This window comes from Barbatula barbatula (genome assembly GCF_947034865.1).
Source record: "Barbatula barbatula genome assembly, chromosome: 15".
NCBI classification, from domain to species: Eukaryota; Metazoa; Chordata; class Actinopteri; order Cypriniformes; family Nemacheilidae; genus Barbatula; species Barbatula barbatula.
The window spans coordinates 15,402,211-15,423,973 of NC_136778.1; the positions used below are offsets into that span (position 1 = coordinate 15,402,211).

Consider the following 21,763-nt stretch of genomic DNA (forward strand, 5'->3'; position numbering starts at 1 on the left):
TAAAAGTGTCTGCTAAATTACTAAATGTAAATGTAAGATCATTTATGGTATAGCATTAACAGAATGCACTGTATTTAAGAGGCTTTAAGGGATGGTTCACCTTCAAAATAAAGATTCTGTCATCATTTACTTACCTTGTTGTCATTCTAAACCTGTGTGATTTTCTTTCTTCTGCAAAACACAAGAGAAGAAATTACAAAAAATGTTGGAAACAAAAAACCGTCGGTCTCCAAATGGACCAAACGGTTTTCTGTTACCAACATTTTTCAAAATATCTCCTGTGTGTTCTGAAAGAAAGAAAGTCATACAGGTTTATCGGGCATGTAAATAATGACAGGATTGTCATTTTGAACATGATCTATTCCTTTAGTATACTGCTATATTGTATGCAGGTTCTGTAAATGTCTGCGCTTTGAAATGACAGGAAATCGTATTTAAAACATCCTGGAATAGATCAGATTAATGAGGACTTACTATGCAGTATGCCACCAATGCTCCCTGGACGAAACCAGCCAGGACATCAGTGGGGTGGTGCTTGTGATCGGAGACGCGTGATAGGCCAGTGTAGAAGGCCATCATCAGCAGGGTGAACTGGAGGAGAGGCCTCAGAAGACGAGCTCCTCGCCACGTGAACCGAGACTGCAGGTAGAACTATAGGAAGAGAGAGAAAAAGCAAGTGAACAAAGGAAAAATAATAAAATTTGATGCTAATAATGCATGTTGTTAGATAAACGGTAAAGTCGTCCTCAAAAACGCATAATAATTAAATGAATATCTTTTTGAGTGAAATATAACAGGGACATTTTTTGTCATTGAGATTCCCCCTATTAATAAATAAAAAAATCCCCTCCTGCAACCCAGAGTTTCTTGTATAGTTGCTTTCTGGGAACAGGAAGACTCATTAGGGTAAGAAAACAACTGAAGTGACGGTTAGAGAGATGAGCGGAGGATGGGGGTCACAAGGACAGACTGTTGTCGACGGTCCGACAACACATCACGTCCTGAAATCTCTCAAAGCGGGTCAGTCAAGGACCTGCCGTTCATCACCCACCCTTAATCATCCATCACCACAACAGGAAGAAAACTTCCTGCTCAAAACCGCAGCAGACGACAGCGAACTCTGAACGCACTCATACAGATAAACACCCCCACAGACGAGGCCCAAATCGATCTGTTAGACAAAACAAGCAATAGCCATCTTGAGCTTTGAGCTCCCCAGTGAAGGTGCGTACAAGGTCATTGACTGCTTTCCTGAACAGCTCTCTCAGCACTCTGAAGGCATTGTGTGCGTACAGAGGAAGGAATCCCTCCCTGAGGATGTTTGGGAGTTGGAGTTTCCTTACTGGACAAAGTTTACAGATGATGTGAGGTTGGGCGCGCCTTTCTTAAGCGGATTGACAGATCTTCAAGTCTTGACAAGGAAGTACATGCGTCCCTTTTGATGAATAACTGGAATTAAATTGATGAAAATCAATAAATTGGTTCGATTTCTACCGCTGGTTTTTTATGACCCTGACACCTCCCGTCCCTCAAACAATCGCTAGATACGTTCACACTCATTCATTTACAGTATGTCTGTCTGCCCTCTTCACAATTTCAGCTGATTTTATCTGGCAAAACACCCCACAAGAACGGAAAGCTGATAAGCATCTTTGTGCCTCAATCTGATCAGAATCACATGCACGACCTGCTGTCTCATTATTTATATTTACATTGTTGCTCGAACACAGGAAGCCTGTGGAAACGTTCGCGTAATTCTGCAATGTATTCTCACTGTGAGGTTATTGCAAATGAGCTGCTGAAATCAAGACTTTTGCTTGAGGTAAAAAATATCAAATCATTGTTCTATATGCTTCAGCTTGGCCTCGGTTTTGGCAACAAGACAGCAGTGAGAAAATTGCTAACCTTAAGAAACTGTGGCCATTTCAGCCACAGAGTGCTATAAATGTGCCGTTCCTGTGGACAACTTACAAACATGTCAATAATGTCTTTACGCCTAGTAAATGGAATGAGATGTTCTTTAACCAAAGCATGAGCTTATTGAGTCAGAGGTCTGGCTGAGTATACTGTCTCTTTCTGACTCTCACTCACTCGACTGTAAAAGCGCATCTCAATTATGATTATATTGTAATGACACACAGCTATATACAGTTTTCCAGTATATTTACTGTAACTGATTCTCTGTAAACAAAATGATATTTTAATGAAGGGATCTTTTTCCGTTCAGTCTTATTCTGAATGTGCTTGCTCATTTTTATTGCCTAATGATTCACAATGTTTCTCCTACTTGTCAGACAAGACAAATGGTGAACAATATTTTGTTATAGTTCTCATTGTTTCCGAAGCCTTGCGATATGTCTTCTCACAGCAGATTTCTGGCAATGCAGCAGGTTTCTTGATACTGACTTTTCAAAATAGAAAATTCTGTCATTCTTGCTCAGCGGGAGACTTCTGATATTAGGTTAGCTTAGGCTTCTGTAAATCCCATTAACATTGCTTTATTAGAATGGTATTACTCTTTCTATACCATGTACTGTATTGTATTTGACCTTTTCCTGTATTTTTTCTTTTTGTTTAGTTTTCTCCCATAAAGCTGGCTTGAAACAATCCAGCGTTGTAGCGGTATATTAATTAAATGGAATTGCATTGATGAACACAGAGAAAGATATTTAGAAGAATGCTTGTAACAAAACCACCATTGACTACCATAGTAGGTCAAATTACTATGTTTGTCAAAAGTGCCGCGGAACTGTTTGCTTTCGTACATTTGACAAAATATATTTATTGTGTTCAACAGAACAAAGACATTTATAAAGCAATTTTGGTAGTCAATGGTGGTTTGGTTACAAGCATTCTTCTAAATATCTTTCTCTGTGTTCATTAGAACAAATAAATGCATACAGACTGACCACTACATGATGCCACACAATGCAAGGAATGCTATTGTTGTTTTCCTTCGAACAAGTGACCACAACACAGACGGCACAACGACATTTACGCTTGCAAGGAAAACAAAACGAAACAACCTCTCAACCTGCGATGGTGTGTTTTGTGAACTAAACTCTTATGTTTATGAATCCTCTTCTTCATTTAACAGCTTCAAAAGCATGATGTTTACATTTTTCTCATGTTTTGAAAACTCGTTATTCAATAAATACTAATAATAACAGGAACAGAAACATATATCCAAAAACCAAAAACTGCTAATAAAATGTCAAAATATTTTATACATAATACTGAAATATCTGAAATCCTCAAACCTAAAAATGCAAAGTTAATTACGACTGAACTAGAGAAGACTAAAAGGAGACAAAGGGAGTTCTAGTCTATGTTGGACTGTGAGGGGTCACAGAAGGGTGACGTCTGACACATAAGAAGCCTTTCTGCTGCTGCGAGCTCTTAAGCTGCAAGCCAGCAAGTCTGTGGCTGGAGATGTGGAGATTCTCCAGACTCTTAAAGTGGCTTTATTCCTCATGGGCTCTCCACACATAGACATCCAAGAGCTGATAAAAACAGCAGAGCCCGAGGACACTCAGAGCTCAGATAGATGCCTCTCAGCGTCTCGCTATCAGGGGTTAGATAAGCCAATCGTGATGCAGACGTTGCCATCGCAGTGGTGTGTAGGTGTCTCTCTCATCTCTGTGCTTTGTGAGGTGGTGTGTGAGTGGTAGACGCTGTGTTCTTAGATATTCCAGTGTCTTCCGAACCCAAAACACATACACACCCTCTATATGCCCACATGAGACGCAACACACCCCTGTGCAGATAACATCCTCTGTCATGCTGAGTGTCTCCATCCATTCCCTCCCTGCAGGCAACCTGTGTTGTCCCAGCAGATGTGATAGAGTGGTATCAGATGGGACAATGGCAAAGGTCTTGGCAGAGTATTCGCCATTAGGATCTTAAGGGTATATGGTCGACCACGTAATGACCTGGAACGCATTTGTATTATGATCCTGGATCAGAACTTTTTGTTGGTCCTAAAAACAAATTGCCAATCTATTAAAATCGGGGGAAACAAAACATATTTAACAGGAAAACAGGAATTCAGCATTTCCCTTGTCATACGCACCATGTAAGGCTTTCTGCCGTAGAACACAAAAGAAGATATTTTAAAGAATGTTGGTTACCAGGAAACACAGGCCCCCATTGACTTCCACTGTATGGACATAAAACCACTCAGACATTTCTCAAAATATCTTCTTAGTGTTCTACAGAGAAAAGAGTAATATACAGATTTTGTATGACATGAGGGAGAATAAATCATGACAAAATTTTTGTTTTTGGGTGAACTATTCATTTAAAAATGATTTGCACAAACCCCACAAAGTTTAAATGCAACCCTACCTGACCGTCTTTTCAACGTTTTGATGAGAGAGGTAGCTCCCTTCCATATCACTCTTCATGGTTTTGTGCGTATTTCTAAAGTGTTTGCACTATAATCTTGCCAAATTTGGCAGCAAACAGATTTACCACAAAAGACTTGCATTCCCTGACATCAGATCCCAAAAAACACCCAAGTCACTATAGTGCCGCCACATGTCAATGGCCACAACATGCTGTGAAAAAAAAGAAAAAGATTAACCCCATCACTAAACCTCTCTCATCGTAACAATTTTGCACACTTTAAATAGTTCCGCTGGTTTCACTACGCTTGTGGCCTTGTATAATTTTAGCGCCTGTTCTCTGGTCACTATGGAGAACTTGGAGGAGCAGCCTCATGTGTAAAAGTGCGGTCTGAGAGGCGCGGTAATGTCTCAAGGCCAAATTCGAAATTATGAGTGTGGAGGTCAGAAAGAGGCTAGAAAATACCCAAATTGCTACCCACAAAAACTCAAATACACTTGACCTCCAAAACAAACACCTACACCATTCCAACTCATTGAGAAATGTGTGTCCCACCAATATATTGTTGAGCTGCATGGACGATGAGTCACTAGTGCATGGACCGTGTTTTCAAACATCTGGTACATAGATGGGCTTTTACACCACCCCTAGGTGCTTTTATGGGTCTTGTGCCACATTGCAGAAGGTATGCCCTATTGTTCTTCAATGTACAAGTAAACTTTACTACAGTAACAAAGTGTGGTTTTCAGCAAAAGGTCACTGGGCAATAAGTAAACTGTGCTTGCGTCATCGTGACAGTCTCATTTACTGGCTTCTCTGCAGGATGCAGCTGGCAGAAATAATTCAATGAAAAAGAAAAGTGTGTGTAATGGGTTGCGGCCCAGCTTTGACCTTGATCCTCCACTATTTTTCTTGGATCTAAATATGAATATGACCCCAGTCCCTGAGATATAATATTATATACAGCCACAGAGCAAATTACCAATTGTAAATAGACAGGAAGCGGGCCATATGGACCCCCCCCGAAAAAATAAAACATGTATTCAAATTCCTTCTATGTTATTTCTAAACAAAATTGAATGAGTTGAATGTGTTTAAGTGGGTTGTTTATTTGGCATAAACTGTAAAAGGTGAACGTATTTAAGTTTACTGGCCATTGCACAGATCATGTTTGATGCATTATTAAATAAGCAACAGCAAATCTTGGACAAACTGCATAAACCAGGGTTGCCAGGTATGTGTAAACAAAATCATTTGCCAATTAAAACTAGCCCAATGACCACCTAGTCACTGTTATGCATTACATAAAATTTCTTCTTGAAAATATCTGTATAGTAGAAGCACAGTTCATATTCACAAATAACTCTCTCTAACCTTAATAATGACAGCTAATGAACAAAATCCCTCCACCTTTACGGATTAAAATAATTCTGGGGAAATAAAAACAGACCTGGCAACCCTAACATGAACTATGATCAAATGTGTATAAAACAAAACCTAACAACCAACACTGGTGTGATTGAGTCTACCCAGACAACTTTCTTAATAATTCTCTTTTCTCTGACGTTAATTCTGTTTATTCTCTGTGCTTCAATATCTCAGTGTGTTCTATTAGTCTATTTGCTTTTCTCTGAAGGTCAAAGCAAACAGAAATGATCACACAGACAAACACCCTGTCTATTAACATAATAGTCTTTTCGCACACTTTTTTTCTGAAGAAACCAGTCTAAATACGTGACATAATTGTATAATGCTGATTCAATAGCGTTGGCAAGTGCAGGCAGCACCGTCTGAGAGATGTCTGGCCAGGGTTTCTGATAACATCGGAGGGAGATGATGAACAATTTGCCCGTCAGCATTGGAGAGAGACAGCCAGAGACAAAGCCAGGTTCTAAAATGAAGATGGATATTCAAACCTAAAAATCCCCAAACACCAAGTGACTAAGACATATTTAAACGTCTTGTTTAACAACCTTTGAAACAACTTGGGGAATTTAGCTTTTAGGGACTTGTTTTTCTGGACAGTATTTTAAGCTTGAGTAACACTGTGTAACACTGGCTGACATCGACTTTGCCTTGTGGCTAATCAAAATGGTTAAAATACAGCGGGTCTTCGTGTAAAAAATAATCTCTTTGGTCACAAAACACTCAGCAAGACTGGCCGGGGGTCTGGTTCTTAACATACTGTTTCCTCTGGTGAAGGAAGTGTTAAGACAGTTTTTTGGGCTTTAGGCCTAGACGTCAAAGTCACACATTCATTTTATTGCCGTTTTGAGAATTGAGAAAGAAACCAGCGTGATTTTTAACAGATTGGGTTTCACTGGTCACGGACAAACTTTTAAATCGTTTTACTTTGTGAGCGTTGAAATCATCCTTCTGTCTTTCTCCTCTCTCAAAAAAATCTCTCAAAATACACAGCGAGAACATCTGGCCTCCTCCATGAGTAAAGCGGCCATACCACCGGCCCCCTGAGAAGGTCTGAGGTGGAGGGGCCCCTTGAGATGTTGATGATTGAGATTCGGGAAGAAGGGATTAGAAAGAAAGGAGACGGGAGGGAGGAGCCAAGGGCCTTGCGCATGAAAAGGAGAAAGTTTGAAGCCTTTCAAAGGGGCTTTACATACAGTGAAGCTGCAGGGCGCTATGCAAAAACTGTCTTTGTGTCCGTGGCTATAATGGCGATTCTGCATAATCAGTGCAAGAAGAGTGAGACCCTTTCAAACGGAGAAGAAAAATAAAGCATGAGCGAGAAATGAGGGAAAAAACTTCAGAAAGAAAGGATGTCTATACAGCTGCACAAATAAAAACAGGTCGAGTGTGTCCATCCGGGAGATGGACAGGGAAAATAACAGTGACCCACATATTTTCACAGAGAGGGGTGAGGGGTGATAATGTCCCTGTCTCCAAATGACCAAACACAACAGTCAAAAAGTCAAAAACCGAACATGAATAAAACATCAACAGCCTGAGAGCCCCAGTGTATGTGTGTAGTTGACAAAGTTCTTACCGCCAGGTACAGCATGGTGTACATTGAGAATGAAGCATGTCCAGAAAAGAAGGATTTCCTGCAGAGAGAAACAGACATTTTTTAAAATGTTTAAAATTTTAAAAAAATTTTTTTGAAATAATCTGAATTATTGCTGTGAGATTTAAGATGATTATGTTTACTAACTAAAAGTCTATTCACTCAGAATGTTCAGTCAGCTGTTCAGTTTGCGTCTCATCACACAGCTCTTTGGAATTCTTGACTCCGATTGGTCAATTATGGCGTTTTGCTGTCAAGTATGTAAACTGTGATGCTAAACTATATAACTGACGGTTGACCAAGACAAATGATTCCCTACATATGACATCAGATAATAATTTCTACCTCAAGGCAACATTTTACGTCAATTAAATTAGCTTATTGGTTTGTAATAGCTGTATTCGGTAACTTTTGCCTCTCTATCGCCACCTCAGTATATAACTTAGAATTGCAGGCTACTGTACATGTCTTTTTACGGGATTAGATCAAATAACTACATTGATAACTGACAATTACCGCAAAACCGTACCTGACATCTCGAATTATAAAGCATTATTACACTGACAAGAAATCATAAATTTCAGGTGGCTAAGCGGTAAGTGAAACTAAGTTATATGTTTTGTTGGCAACAGCCATGTACGTGCATAATGTAAACAACATGAAATTATAGTGAAACAACAGTTATGCAGGGATAATGCGATGATGTATTGCGTGCTCGTACGCATCCAGGAGCTTGACTTTTTCCAGAAATAACCGTAGGCTACAGCTTTTATAAATATGATCAAACTAAAGACTCATCGAATGTACGAAGTATGCAATACTACTCTATAGGTACTCAATATTTATATGAGATTTGCAGAAACTGCGTGTGTTACCTCATCTTTAAGTTGTTTTTTAACAGTGTATAGACTTATTAGAAGTCGTAAAGTCTTGAAAGTTGATTTTTAAGTACTGCTCAATAACTGATTTCTGTTTATATTGAACAAAAAAGTGACAGATTGCTGTAAGTATTAAAGGGTTGCTAACCAACTATACACAAACACAACTATATTTTACATTTTACTCATACACATTGATTTTGTGTTCCAGACATTTGAATCGCAAACACATAACGAAAGGCAAGCATTAAATGTGCTTTTAAGATCATCTCACCTGGCCTCCTGAACTTTGCTGTCATCTCCACGGCATGAGTAGTTGGTAATATATCCCAGAGAGCAGTTGATGGTGGAAAAGTCCGGATTGCACACATCTATGAAATGTGGCCTCATGCGCCCAACCGAAACCTTGGCGATGTCAGTAAACGATTGGCTGACGGCACATCCGAAGATGAACACGCCCACTTGTCTATAGAGGATGGAGACATATGGGTTTCCCAGAAATGACTTGGAGCCCTGGTTCAGGTAATGGATCCTGTAGCATTCGCCAATCACGATCTAGAGAACAGTTGATTTGTAAAACAATGACTTTTAGTTTTGAATAAAACGGCATGTGCTCTGTTTCAAAGTAGCGAGCTGCCTGTGGATTGCTAAACATAATCTAAGATCATTCAATATTTTAAATATTCAATATTATGAACCAGTTTAGCTTCAAATTAATTATTTTTCCCAATATTTGAGTTTTTGTTTGCTTATGGCAGTATTGCACTGCTAGTTTAGCGTCATGCTAACGTACTACTATAGAAATCAATTGCCAGATGTACAGATTAGCTGCCTACATAGGGCATCTCAAATGAATTACTTCTTCAATTTCATGACGGGATGCTGACAAACAGCTAAGGAAGCAACAGGCAGCTAACTCGATTCTGAAACAGAGTTTTAAAGTCAACAACAACATAATGTGATGCTAAATCAAATCTCAAACATGAATGCGTTAAGTTTGATTACATATTTGGTGTGGTCAGGTCAGAAACATGCAGGGTGAGGTTAGTGATACATGCCGATCATGTAGAAGTTAAAAAAGCACAACGCAAGACAGAAACGAAGGAAAGAGTAAAAATTATGAAGAGAAAAAACAAGATGTTTGAGTTTACGACTGAGCATGGCCTGCTCATTTTGAATGACGTTTTAGTGATATGGAACATATGATGTTCTTGAAGGGTATATGGGCTTTTATGTGAGCAGTTTTGAGCGGTCTGCATCACTTGAAACCACCAGGACGAAAATTAGATGAGAGAGGCTCTGGGTCATGGAGTATATAAACCATGCCTAATGAGATATTTGCTATATCTTGCTGTCTGTTTTTTGTCTCTGTTAAAGCTGTTGATGAGGGCCGTTGTGGAGGCAGTTCGTTCCCCGAGGCCTAACCAAACTGAGACCGGAGACACTGCTAATTAAATGGAGTTGTGTGAGGATTGCCAACACACGCACACACACACATGCGTACACAATCCTTGTTTTAATCAGGAGATTTGCTGAGCATGGGAACACGTCTATCCCAGACAGTGAGGCAAGCATGTCTCCATACGGGATCTCCACGGAGTCATGGTTTGGTTCTATTCCAGCGTTTAGGGGCTTGCGCTTTGAGACCACTTCCCTCATCTCCTCAACTTTATTCCACATGGTCTTTCAAGTCAAGTTTTTTGCTTGGAGACAGTGTTCCACAACAGCTCAAAGTTTTGATCTTCTTTGGTTCTCGACTTACTTATCGTGGGGCAGCTGTCACAGAGGCTGAATTAAAAACCTCGAATGCAACATTCAGCAGTGGGGTTATGTGACCTCCCATTCAGATCTTTGCAGAATTAGATTGAATTTGGTTGAGGGTTTTTAAAAAAGTTCAAAGAAGTGTGATATTTCGTTATATTTGCTATTTTTATATGTTAAATTGACTACATGATTTCAGTCATATTGCCCCATTCCTATAATTTCATTATTGTAATGAAAATTTGTGAGGAGCAATATGTCTAATTATCCTTAAATAATTATTTGAAGAACATTTTCACGTGATCACATGTGAAATGCATTTGGCTTTTCCGTAAAGGATTTAAAAGCAAAATGATGTCATTTTTGACTCATCCTCTTGTCATTTCAAATCTGTATGACTTTGTTTCTTCCGCAGAACATAACAGAAGATATTTCTGAGAATGTTGGTAACCGAACAACAGCAGTAGCCATTCACTTCTATTGTTAAAACAAAAACAATGGGTATGGTCATTGTTCGGTTACCAACATTCTTCAAAAAATATTCATCTGTGTTCTAGAGAAGACAGTCACCCAGGTATGAAATGTCAAAATGGTGATTCAATGATGACAGAATAATTTTTGGGTGAACTATCTAACCCCAACATTAAAACAATTAAAATATTTGTTTTCATTATGCAAAATGTTTTTCTTCTTTCTGAACACTGTTGTCATACTATTTATGATTATTATTATATTATGTTACCATCAAACTGAATTTTTCATTTGACTTTTATATAAGTAACAACAAACACAAAAAAACAACACAACACACAAACACAGCAATTTATGAAAACACATGCAAACATAAGACACCAGAGCAAAAAGAAATACAGAAGAAAGAGAGAGAAAAAGAGAGAGTCAGCCCTGACCACGATTAACCCCTTGATATGAGTCGACTGGGTTACTTTAGATATATTAAATGGAGAGATGAGATGGGGAGAGCTGGTTAATGGATTTAAGGGATCATGAGTATGATTTTGTAATTATTTATTTCTACATTTATTCCATATTATACGAATCTCTACACTTTAATGGGGGATGAAGGGTATGGATTGGAGGTTTATAGGAATAAGTGGTATATATAAATATATATATATAAGAGAGTAACTTACAGACAGGATGGCAATTAGAATGCCAGCAGCACAGAGCACGGCATCGCTTATGGTGTCCCCGTTTTTATATGGGTACTTGATGGACTGGTCGCTGCAGTAAAACCCGCGATGGTACGGCTTGATTGTGCTAGTTTCAATTATCAGGAAAGGCAGGCCAGCTACAGCGACACACGCACACACAGAGAGATAGAGAGAGAGAGAGAGAGAGAGAGGGGGGGCGAGAAAGAGAGAGAGTTTAGGCCAGTCACAGAAAGACACACGCAGGTAGCAGCATAGCACAGCACAGCACAGCACAGCACACGGCAGCCGAGGATTATGGGAAATACCAGGCACGGGAGGGGGTGTGACATGGTACTTTGGTTTCGGAGAGAGTGTACTACCACACATAACTATCGTCTGTCTATGACTGGCATAAGGGACTATAATTAAAAAGCAGTCTCCATTATATCACGTCTATAAACGTGTATGAAATGTCTCTGCGTAACACTATAAAAACTCTCTCAGAAGACTTTATTTCCCATGCAATGGCCCCGCTCGCCTGGCCCCATGTCCCCTGTCTGAGGCCCCTCTGTGGGGCACTTACGCTGGCAACGGGCAGGAGGAGGCCCACAGCTGTCAGCACAGAAGACGGCACAGTGCTGTTTTTAAAGGTGAAGCGGATAGTGTCGTCTGAGCAGTAGAACCCACGCTGGTATGGCTGCACTGTCGATTTATGCAACACCATCGAGGGCAGCATGACTACGCAAAAAACACACACATACCGGCAATGGGTGTCAGGATACACACTCACCTGAGAGGGTAGGACTGTTTAACATTACTTTGGTTTGCAAAACAAAAAGACTTCAAGCGTTAAAGACCCTGTGAAATCAATTAGTTCTAGAGAGCAAATGATTGGACAAAAACCTGTGTAGTGCAAGATGAGTCATCAATTGTTTTACACTGTTTCCCTCTAAAATAAATGCTAAATACTCTTAAAAGTAGTTCATATTCAATGTTCAGACATATGCTAGCATATACATCAAAGCAAACTGTTTTAATAATCTAAATTTTTTATTTCATAGGGTCTTTAAGGGAAATGGAAGGAATTGCGCAATGACAATTGAAGACATTGTTGAAAGACATTGTATTGTTCACTTATCCCGCAAACAGGCTAAACATAAAGTCATTTGTTCTTTATCTAATGTTTAAACAAAACACTACCTTAAAGTGCTGCTGCTACTACAAGAGTGGAGTACACAAAACCCCCACACAGCGCACAAAATGTATTGTGTATCCAATAAACATAGAATTCAAATAACAGTTTGCACGTTTGCCACTTAAGTAATTTGCGCAAGCAACAACGTAGCAAGAGAAGCTCCCCTTTCCCTTCAGCCTTGGTTTAGGGCCATTGTCAGTGCAAAGTAGCTTACAGCTAAAGACAATGCAGCAAAGCTTTTTTGCATACAACACTGTATAATCAGATTATTTAACAAAGAAGAGACCTTGTATTGAACATCAAACATATCAATAGGTTCAGTGTAGTTCTTAGTGACACAGAGGCAACATAGCATCACATTGCCTACCATCTTGTCCAATTGGAGGTGCACCTAAAATGTTGTTTTGGTGGACAGCTTACTGTGTGTTGGAATGGAGCTACAGAATGTGGCTTTTTGGAGACAATGTGGAGTTTTCACTGGTGCTTTAACCAAAAAACTTTCACCATTCTTTTGTAAGTGTGGGCCTTTCTGTTTTAGGTAACACGATGGAGAAACTTCATGGTTCAAAGACAAAAACCACACACACACACGTATACTGTGAAGGTTTTCCTGTGTATAAATAATCCACGAACTACACATACATCAGTTGTATATATATATCGAAAGTTCGAAGCCAGTGTATTTTTGTGGAATAAATGGGTAGATGCCAGGCTGGGAGCTCAGCCCAAAATGGCCGACTCATTAAAATGTCACACCTCCTGCAAAACGCACATCAACTGTCAACGTCCAGCCAACAGCAGGAAAAATAAATACATATTTCTGAATCAAAGCAAACTAAACATCAGACTGAAACTTGTGGTGGGACTTTGAAAAGTTCCCCTTGAAGGATTGTAAAATGTGCGAATAGCTAGAAAAACAAAGCTTCGCTTACGCTGACCACCCAAATTTCTGGAACGTTGTTTGGAGCAAAAAAAGAAGGAAGGGGCGTTGGGTTTTTGTGGTTAGTGTGAGCGAGACGACAGCAGTCTCGATAACTGGTGCCTTTTTTACACGCCTACATGCATGCAGTTAACCAAACCTTTAAGATGTAAGATCAGACAAGCTTTGGGAACCAGCACAATGTGTAAAACAACGTTCCTTGGTCTACCCTCAGGACCTCTTGGCTTTTCTTCTGCAACAAAAATCTACATCTGTAACCTCAAAAACTACATGACAATGCACTTAGGTAGAGTGCAAAATAACATTCAAACATGCTGAAAAGAAAATGTTGTGGTTTCAAGAGACAAAGTGGTGTACAATGTCAAGTGCTACACCTCACAAGATCAAAACGTTTTCTACAGCTGTACCCCAACTGGTAAAGCACAGTGCAGACAACTGCAAGGTCGTTGGTTTGATTCCCAGGGAATCACATGAACTGATAAATGTATCCTGAATGCAATATGCAAATGGCAGTTCCAGAATTAAAGACATTAGACACTTTCCACACCTGCACAAATAAAGACGCAAGGCTTCGGGCTGTAAGAGTTTGTGGGGTTTTCTCACAGGTGCTTGAGCGGCGGATGTTATAATCAAACGCTATATGAAACATTAAGTAGGCTTAGCCAATTCAAACCCACGTTATGAGAATGTGTGGAGGGAACCCATGAACCTAGGTTACACCGTCTGGAAACGCACACAGACGCAGACGCACATTCCTCCCCGGCGCTGCTTGTGATCTTTTCAGACCCACTTTGACCACAAGGTCAAATATACCTAGCGGGTCTGGAAAAAACGAATCAAATTTCATCACATGTGCATGCATGTTCGTGATTAGACAGCAGATGTGCGAATTCATTTCTGTTAAGGTGTGTGTGTGTATGTGCCATGTGTATAAAGAGAATGGTAAACAAGCCTAAATCATGGGGTGTTTACCGGAGCAAAATTGGCCCAGTTTTGGTGGTCACCATAATATAAACTCCTTAAACCTAAACAAGTCTGAAATTTTCACGCGGGTATGTGTGTGTGGATCTAAACATTGCTTCCATCTTTTTGTGAAAGGACGTCTGTCTGTGCCCAATGATGTTGGCCGAGAGCCCTCATCACGCCAGCGAGCTGTTGTTTCTACTGCCCATGTCATCACCATGAGAGTGGTCTGGTATGCCGGCCTCAGCCCATTCTTCTGTCGCCCTCTCTTTCTCATTCTACAGCTTTTTGGATCCATTATAATGGGCATCTTTGTGGCAACTTCTACAAAGAATCTGAAGCACAGTTTTACTTAAAACACTTCTCAGTTTTGAGTGAGAATTCACTGGATTCTAGAACTTAACGCTCTTGCCACAGACATTTTAAGCTGTGATGCTCATGGGGTAGACTCAGGTTTGAATCATATGTCATGCATCGCTCCCTCTATAAAACAAATAAATTATACCCAAACATATAAGTTCAATAATTATTTAAGAACCCTCATGTTCCAAATTCATATTAACTATAGAATTTTCATTTTTAGGTAAACTTATTCATACACCATTATAAGGTAACTAACAGTTCCACTAACTGTGACAGAAAAAACAAACAGAGCGAGAGAGAGAGGAAATGGGAGGAAAACACAAGTCGGTTGTCTTTGAAAAGTTAATTAAATAGAAATAAATTCTTATTTACGATGGACCCACGGCCATACCTAAAGACTCACAGCTACAGAGTGATGACTTGCAAACACAAAGAGAGAGTAGTCCAAAGTTAAACAGCTCTTTATCCTTGCGGAAAGGAGCCATGTGTAAAATCCTGTAACTGTATGTAAAACAGCAGCATGAATATTATTATTTTTTGCAAAAACAAGTTTGTAATACAATGAAAAAAAGCCTTTAACAGTCAGAAAGGTGTCAGTGTTGAGAGGCGCTGGGTTCAATGTGAACGAACTCTCTATTCGGCCCCTGACTTAACGCTCAATAAAAGCCTAATGAAAAACAACCAGGGGCCAAAATGGAGCACCGCACACATACAGAAAATCTGTCAAAGCTGGGTAACCGTGTGCTGCATTGTGGGGGAAATTTTTCTATTTGCGTTATCAGATGTGGGCATGCATCCTTTTCGGTCTCGCACGGCGAATGGCCAGATGCCAGTTAGTTGCTACAGGCAACCTGATGCTCATAGAGGAGAATGGAAATCTGTTCTAAAAACTGGACGATTGTTATCGGGCCCAATCTACCGTGGATGCAGGCATGTAGCCTGAAGGATAAAATTTGTCTGTTCATTATCACATTTATGTACATGTGCTTGTGTGAATATGTGTAAAATGTGTTTTTCTGGGTTAGTTTCATTCAACTGGGTCACGGCACCCAGTTAAAGCCATTCATTCTTTTTTTATCCAGTCTGACGAAAGCAAATTTCAAGATTAAAGGAGTCATCGCCACAACACCACAAAGAAATACACATCGGTTTATACTTATATTTAAGCTAAGAAAAGTTGTTGATATATCTAGAATATCTAACCACCGACAACACATTAACCTAAACATTTGACCTTTCTTTCAAAGCTCCTAGACGATACAGCTATAAAGGAAGTTGTGGTATTGACTGTGTGAGGGAGTGAAAGTAAATTGCATTGAAAGCAGAAGCTCTCAGAGACAATTAAATACTGAATGTTGGAAAAAGATACGACCGAAGAAGTCAAAAAGCCTTGTTAAAAGATGTGTATAGAGGAAAGGTCTTCCTGTCAGGGGCCGTGGCCCTGTGGACATTGAATGCACCGAGAGGATGATACAAAGGTCAAACTCTCCTTCTGAATGAATGGTGCCTACGCACACTAAAATAAACAAAGACAGCATACTAGAGAACCTCTTAAAGACAAAGATTTTCATATAAAAATATATATTTACTTAAAGGTCCAGTGTACGTAAATTACCTGCCTCTAGTGGTGAAGTTGCGAATTGCAAACAACGGCTTTCTCCACTCCTCCCTTTAGAAGCACTACGGCAAATGAGACAGGAGTAAGACGTCATCAGGTGCTGCTTTGTCGAAGGAGATTCGTATTTACGAAACGCACTCTGTAGAGCAATTCGTCCGTTTAGGGCTAATGTAGAAAATACATGGTGAATTCCATGCAAGGGGACCTGCACTGAATGTAGATAGAAATAGCTCCCTTAAGGTTATAAAAGCATAATGCTTGGTTATGTAAGGTCTTTATACACCTCTGAAGACATAGTTATGTATATTCTTTTTAATTTCTGTCAATAGATGCCCCTAAAAAGTACACACTGGACCTTTACTATTGGGTAATACTGATACTGCAGCTAACCCTGGCACAGATGACAACTCATTTAAAGGTTATAGCGTGACTGTGTCTGTGCAGTGGAGATCTGAGGTAAGCGTGCGCCGATTACGAAGACAGAAATGCGTCAGAGTGTCTTTCGTTTCCCCCATCAGCAAACGCACACATGCATGCTAAGGTAACTTCTCTGAACTAGAAACCACAATTGTACATGAGCCACGTGCCAGATGAAAGGCATGGTGGTTGTGTCAGTTAAAATGACAGCTAGCATCTTCTGGAGTTGCTCAGAGGGTCGTACGGTGTGTCCACGGTTTAGGCATCGTTGCTCTTACAGACATACTTAAATGACAGTGAAAACTGTTCTTGTAGCTTGACTGGTAAATGACTAGGTCAGCAGCGCAAAGGTTATGGGTTTGATGCCCAAAAAACACAAATGCTAATACCTTAAATGCACTTTATGTCACTTTGAATAAGATTATCTGCCAATTGCATGAATGTAAATAGAAACTATTAATTTAGTGCAAGGTAAGCGCCTCTACTGTATATGAGGGGCTTGCACCCCACCGCGCACCTTTTACACAACATCCTAAATGAATTTAGTGATACAACGAAGGAAATGATTTCCGATAGGGTGTACAGGAAGGCATCAGTGAATGACTCAAGTACTGGATATTTGTTTCACTTGTACAGTAGGTGCCTGTCATGCCTTTGTTCTCTTGTTTCTAACTGCACAGCGTTTTGTGACTCTTGGCTGGAGAACATGTTGGTCACAAACCCTTCAACAACCTCAAAGTGCAACCTGAGCCCCAACAGGACACAATGAGTCTGGGGTAAACTCGATATGAGGCAAGACCTTTCCAACTGTTCATAATCCACAATGGCAGCAGTCAGGACTACACCTTCAGGTAACAATGCACGCATGGCAGTACCCAATAATAGAATCAATTTAGTGTAGCATGTTGGCGGTCAGGGATACAATTATGTCCTCGGAGGCCATTGGGGGTATGTTGTTTAGCGCTCAGATCCATTGATGGCTTTATCATTGGTGATCTGCCGAGGGCTTGTGGCCAAGACCTTCACACAATGTGAGAGCATGTGGAGGATGCCGAGTGAGAGAGAATGGGCATGCAGCCCCTGTGGGAATGGCTCTGTTACCAATGAGTGGCTCATTGCCAGCTCTCATGAGACTCTCATTGGTTGAAACACTGAAGGCCAAAACAAAAGAGAGAGCCACCCCCGCTGGGAACAGGGGAACCGTTAGTAGAGGGCTTCATTAATTACTGGGAGAAAGGTAAATGGAGGAATGGAGATGAGGACTGGAGGAGAGAGTGTGTGCCTCTTGAAATGCAAAGGAGCGTCACAATAGGAAGCTTTATATTTAGATTACTGTGTGTTTATGGGTGTGTGCGTGTTTGTTGTAAATCAGAGAAGTGTTTAACCGGGTAATCGATCCTGTGAGTTTGGTGTAACTAACGGCATGTTTTACGATACAGAAAGCATTGGTAAGTAAACTGGGAAACAGTGTCACCAATTCTGAATCAGTCAATTCATCGAATCAATCCATTCTGATGGTATCTTTTCATCCTCGTATCGTTGAAAACCTGCATATGACTCTTGCTTCTGTGGAACACAAATTAAGATATTTTGAGAAATGTCCCAGAGGTTTTGTGTCCATACAATGGAAATCAATGAGGGTCCGTTTTGTTTGGCTATCAATATTCATTAAAATATTTTCATTTGTGTTCTGCAGAAGAAACTCATACATGCAAATGACATGCGGGTCAGTAAATAATAAAAGATTTGTCGTTTTGGGTGAACTTTCCCTTAAATTTTCATTTTTTAATTTACAACCCACTGTTGCCTAATAAATGTTGGAAACATGTTTTTTTGCATACCTCTTGTGGTTGTGCCATTTATAAAAGTTTATGCACTTCCTGACCGGAATGATACCGCTCTGTTTGGGATTCCTCCCAAGTCAGAGGTGTATTTCGAACTTGATTGACATTTCCAAACAGACACACAGGTCCATTCTGGCAGCCAGACACATAATCTACAAAACTCACACAGACTAAACAGTAAAACACACACATGCACATACACACACAAAGAAGATTAACGTTCTCCATGACCTCTGACCTATGAACTGTGACCTCTGGAATGTGTGGTCTCTGTGGCACTCTGCTATCTACTGCCCACATTGGGCACAGAGGCACTGACCCACATGCTAAACCCAAACACATGATCGATCATTTACAGCTTTTCATGTTAGAAAGAGACCAATACTCATGAACACAATGGCCTTGACCAATGTGGGTCAACCCAAGCCTAATGACCCCTTTCTGTTCTGACCTTCCCAGTCCCTCAAATCAATACTCTCTTTCTAGGGCACATGTTCAACTAGGGCACATGTTCAACTAGGGCACATGTTCAACAAGACGGCAACTTTTTGAGCATCAAGTAATTTGTATGATGTCGACAATGGCCGGATGCTGTCGCAAAGTGAAGCAGCTGCAGTCAGTCAGAACAGGTTTGATGTATGTAGAAATGTGAGCCAATGATATTCCCCTATGGGTGGGGCACCAATCAAAACGTGAAATATTAAGCAAACAACAAACAAAATGTCTGAGAAAATATTAGACATCTTCATGGCCTAGATATTTTATTGTTTTTAGTACTGTGTGGCTAAAAAGACCCCTGCTGGCACATCTGTTTCTCTCTCTGTATCGTTCCATTAGCTTTGTCTGTGCAAGCTGCTGAAGTCAGCATAGCTGTGCACTTTGGCCACCCTACCTTTCTCACTCTCTCTGAATACATCAGATAGGCTCTGCGACCGGGCCCCAGGTCAAAACATGTGCTTACGCTCAGCAATTTTTACTTGCCGTAGCCAGAGCAGTGCCCTTTTACACGGGCATCTGAGTGGGCAGCCTGTTGTCTTGATACCACAAACCTCATCATCATGCGAAAGAAATGCCATTATTAAAATTCACTATTACTTTACTGTCAGTGTACTGCATGTAACACCTCTTGAGGTAGGTTCTTCCTGGCATTCGTCTGCTCTTTTCTTTGACCAATGAAATTAAAAAAGCTTTAAGAACTTACAATGAAATCTGAGGCCACACTACTTCTTATCTCATATATTATTTGGAATAGATAGTAACTGTGAACCTCACATGTCCCAAACATGTCAAAAGTGTTTACTACAGGAGAATTATTAACAAAGCATCTGTTCATACGGTCCTCTTAGAGTTTAACAAACATTCCCGACTGAAATGTTTATTAAAAAATAAACATATCATTGCATAATAGAAACGTGTCAAAGCTGTTCTGTTATTTTACCTTAAAGATTGCATCCCCACCCACTCCACACAGCCTAGTAAATTATATATTACACCAGAAGAAGATTTGAGAGCACATGAATGAGATTTACAGCGGTTTCTTTAAAGAAAACAAGTGTTTCGGCATTTATTTAAATCATGCAGTAAATGGGCTCAACATGTCAAAATAAGAATCCAGAGATTTCAATAAATCAAGCAGCAAAAAGTCGTAATGCGCCAAGTGTGTCACGTTCATTGCTGGGTTTGCTTGTTTTGCCTTTAGGCGAGGAAATGTTGATCGTACTGTACAACTGCTACCTAGTTCTCCAGGTTCAAAGGTCAATCTCAGTCTATTTCTTCCCACGGAACAGTGCATTTAAAAAAATGAACAACATCTCCTCTCTGCTTCTTAGTATTTCGTCAACAATAAATCGCTGAAATCCCTGTAGCTTTGGAAGAGAATCCTTTTTGGACAGAAAAAATGTCCTTTTCTGTCCATCAATCTTTCCGTCCCTCCGCCCACTTCCTAAGTCAGTCAAACCCTGGAGGTGCATAAGTTTAGGGGTTGACCACCGACCTGCCTTTGAGCATCTTCAGTAGGGTAAAGACTGCTCCTTTCTCCCACCCTGCCCTGAAGCCAATGAGAAGCAGACGGTCATGGAGTTAGCACTATAACTAAATATTCTTCACGTAGCAATCAACACTTCACCAGAGAGCTGCATTTAGATTTGTCTTTTTCTGTGGTGTGTCTGTGTGAGAGCAGGACTTCATGGAAATGCATGCGATTTTGTGTGTCCATTACAGCATTCTAATTTGAGATTTGTTTTATCAGTGTGAAGTGTGTACGTATACAGTAGGCTATATAAAATATGGTTGTGTGGACCGAAGCTGTTATTGTATCTTGCTTGGCATTGAATTTTGAGCTTTATCGTATTAAGGTTCAGCCCCCATTTAAGGTTCATTGAACAGTGTTTCATCTAAGTATTATCCAGTACATTAGAATATTAGCTTTAGTGACACAGGCCTTATTAGCATATGAATGACCAGAGAGTGACTGCCCTTTAGGGGCCAGCTAGGCTTACAACGAGGAATGCCGAGCACCCTGGACTTAATCCATATGACCCAGAAAAAGTTAAAAGAGAGAGAGAGAGAGAGAGAGAGAGAGAGAGAGAGAGAGAGAGAGAAAGAGAGAGAGTGAGGTTTGTGTGTGAGGGTGGCAAGGTCATCCTTGGTCATTGGGCTTTTGGTTCTAGATAAGGTTTAACACATGCCCACAGGATTTTTATAAATCCCATTGCAGAAAACACATGCATGCTTTTGAACACAGACACATTCCAGAAAAAGTCACATTCCTGTGAACACCCTGGAATTACAATCAAGTTGTGTGTGCCGAGGATGAACGTTCTGTGGTGTGGATTAGAAGAGCTATGGCGCTAACAGCTTCTGCCGTTGACTAGCTGATACTCGTACACACACAATGCCTCATTTGCCGAAACAATGGCTGACAGGATACAATATAGACCAGCGAGAGGAAATAGACTACAATTACACAGAGAATAAACAAACACATCATTTGTGTGTTTACCGTGAAGAAAAGCATACAGAAACAGCAGGGGTCCTTCAAACTTCGTTCCATGCTTGCGGAGATCTTGCGCTATTGTTACCACATTTAAGACTATACCAATCACAATACTGAAGTGTGGTAACCATGGTTTTTGGTGTATTGTTTAAAATTCTGGTAAATAAAAATGATCAAATTAGCGGTTACAAATAAAACCAAAAACAATGGTGACTATAACCATAATTGTTATAATGGTAATGTTCTCCTGATAAATAATACCCATTGCG

At 40.2% G+C, this 21,763-nt stretch overlaps 1 protein-coding gene across 4 annotated transcripts in view; it reads right to left on the minus strand.

Annotated features, from left to right (window-relative positions):
• plpp3 (phospholipid phosphatase 3) overlaps positions 1 to 21,763 on the minus strand; it is a 36,015-nt gene that overhangs the window by 7,878 nt on the left and 6,374 nt on the right. For 2 of the 4 annotated variants that reach the window (XM_079474008.1, XM_079474007.1), the window contains 4 exons: positions 11,160 to 11,317; positions 8,522 to 8,802; positions 7,352 to 7,409; positions 475 to 651 (listed from right to left, as the gene is read on the minus strand). In XM_079474008.1, the coding sequence (XP_079330134.1) occupies positions 475 to 651; positions 7,352 to 7,409; positions 8,522 to 8,802; positions 11,160 to 11,317 (674 nt within the window). Of the gene's footprint in view, positions 1 to 474; positions 652 to 7,351; positions 7,410 to 8,521; positions 8,803 to 11,159; positions 11,318 to 11,742; positions 11,898 to 21,763 lie in introns of all 4 variants that reach the window. The other 2 variants (XM_079474010.1, XM_079474009.1) reach the window with 1 other exon arrangement.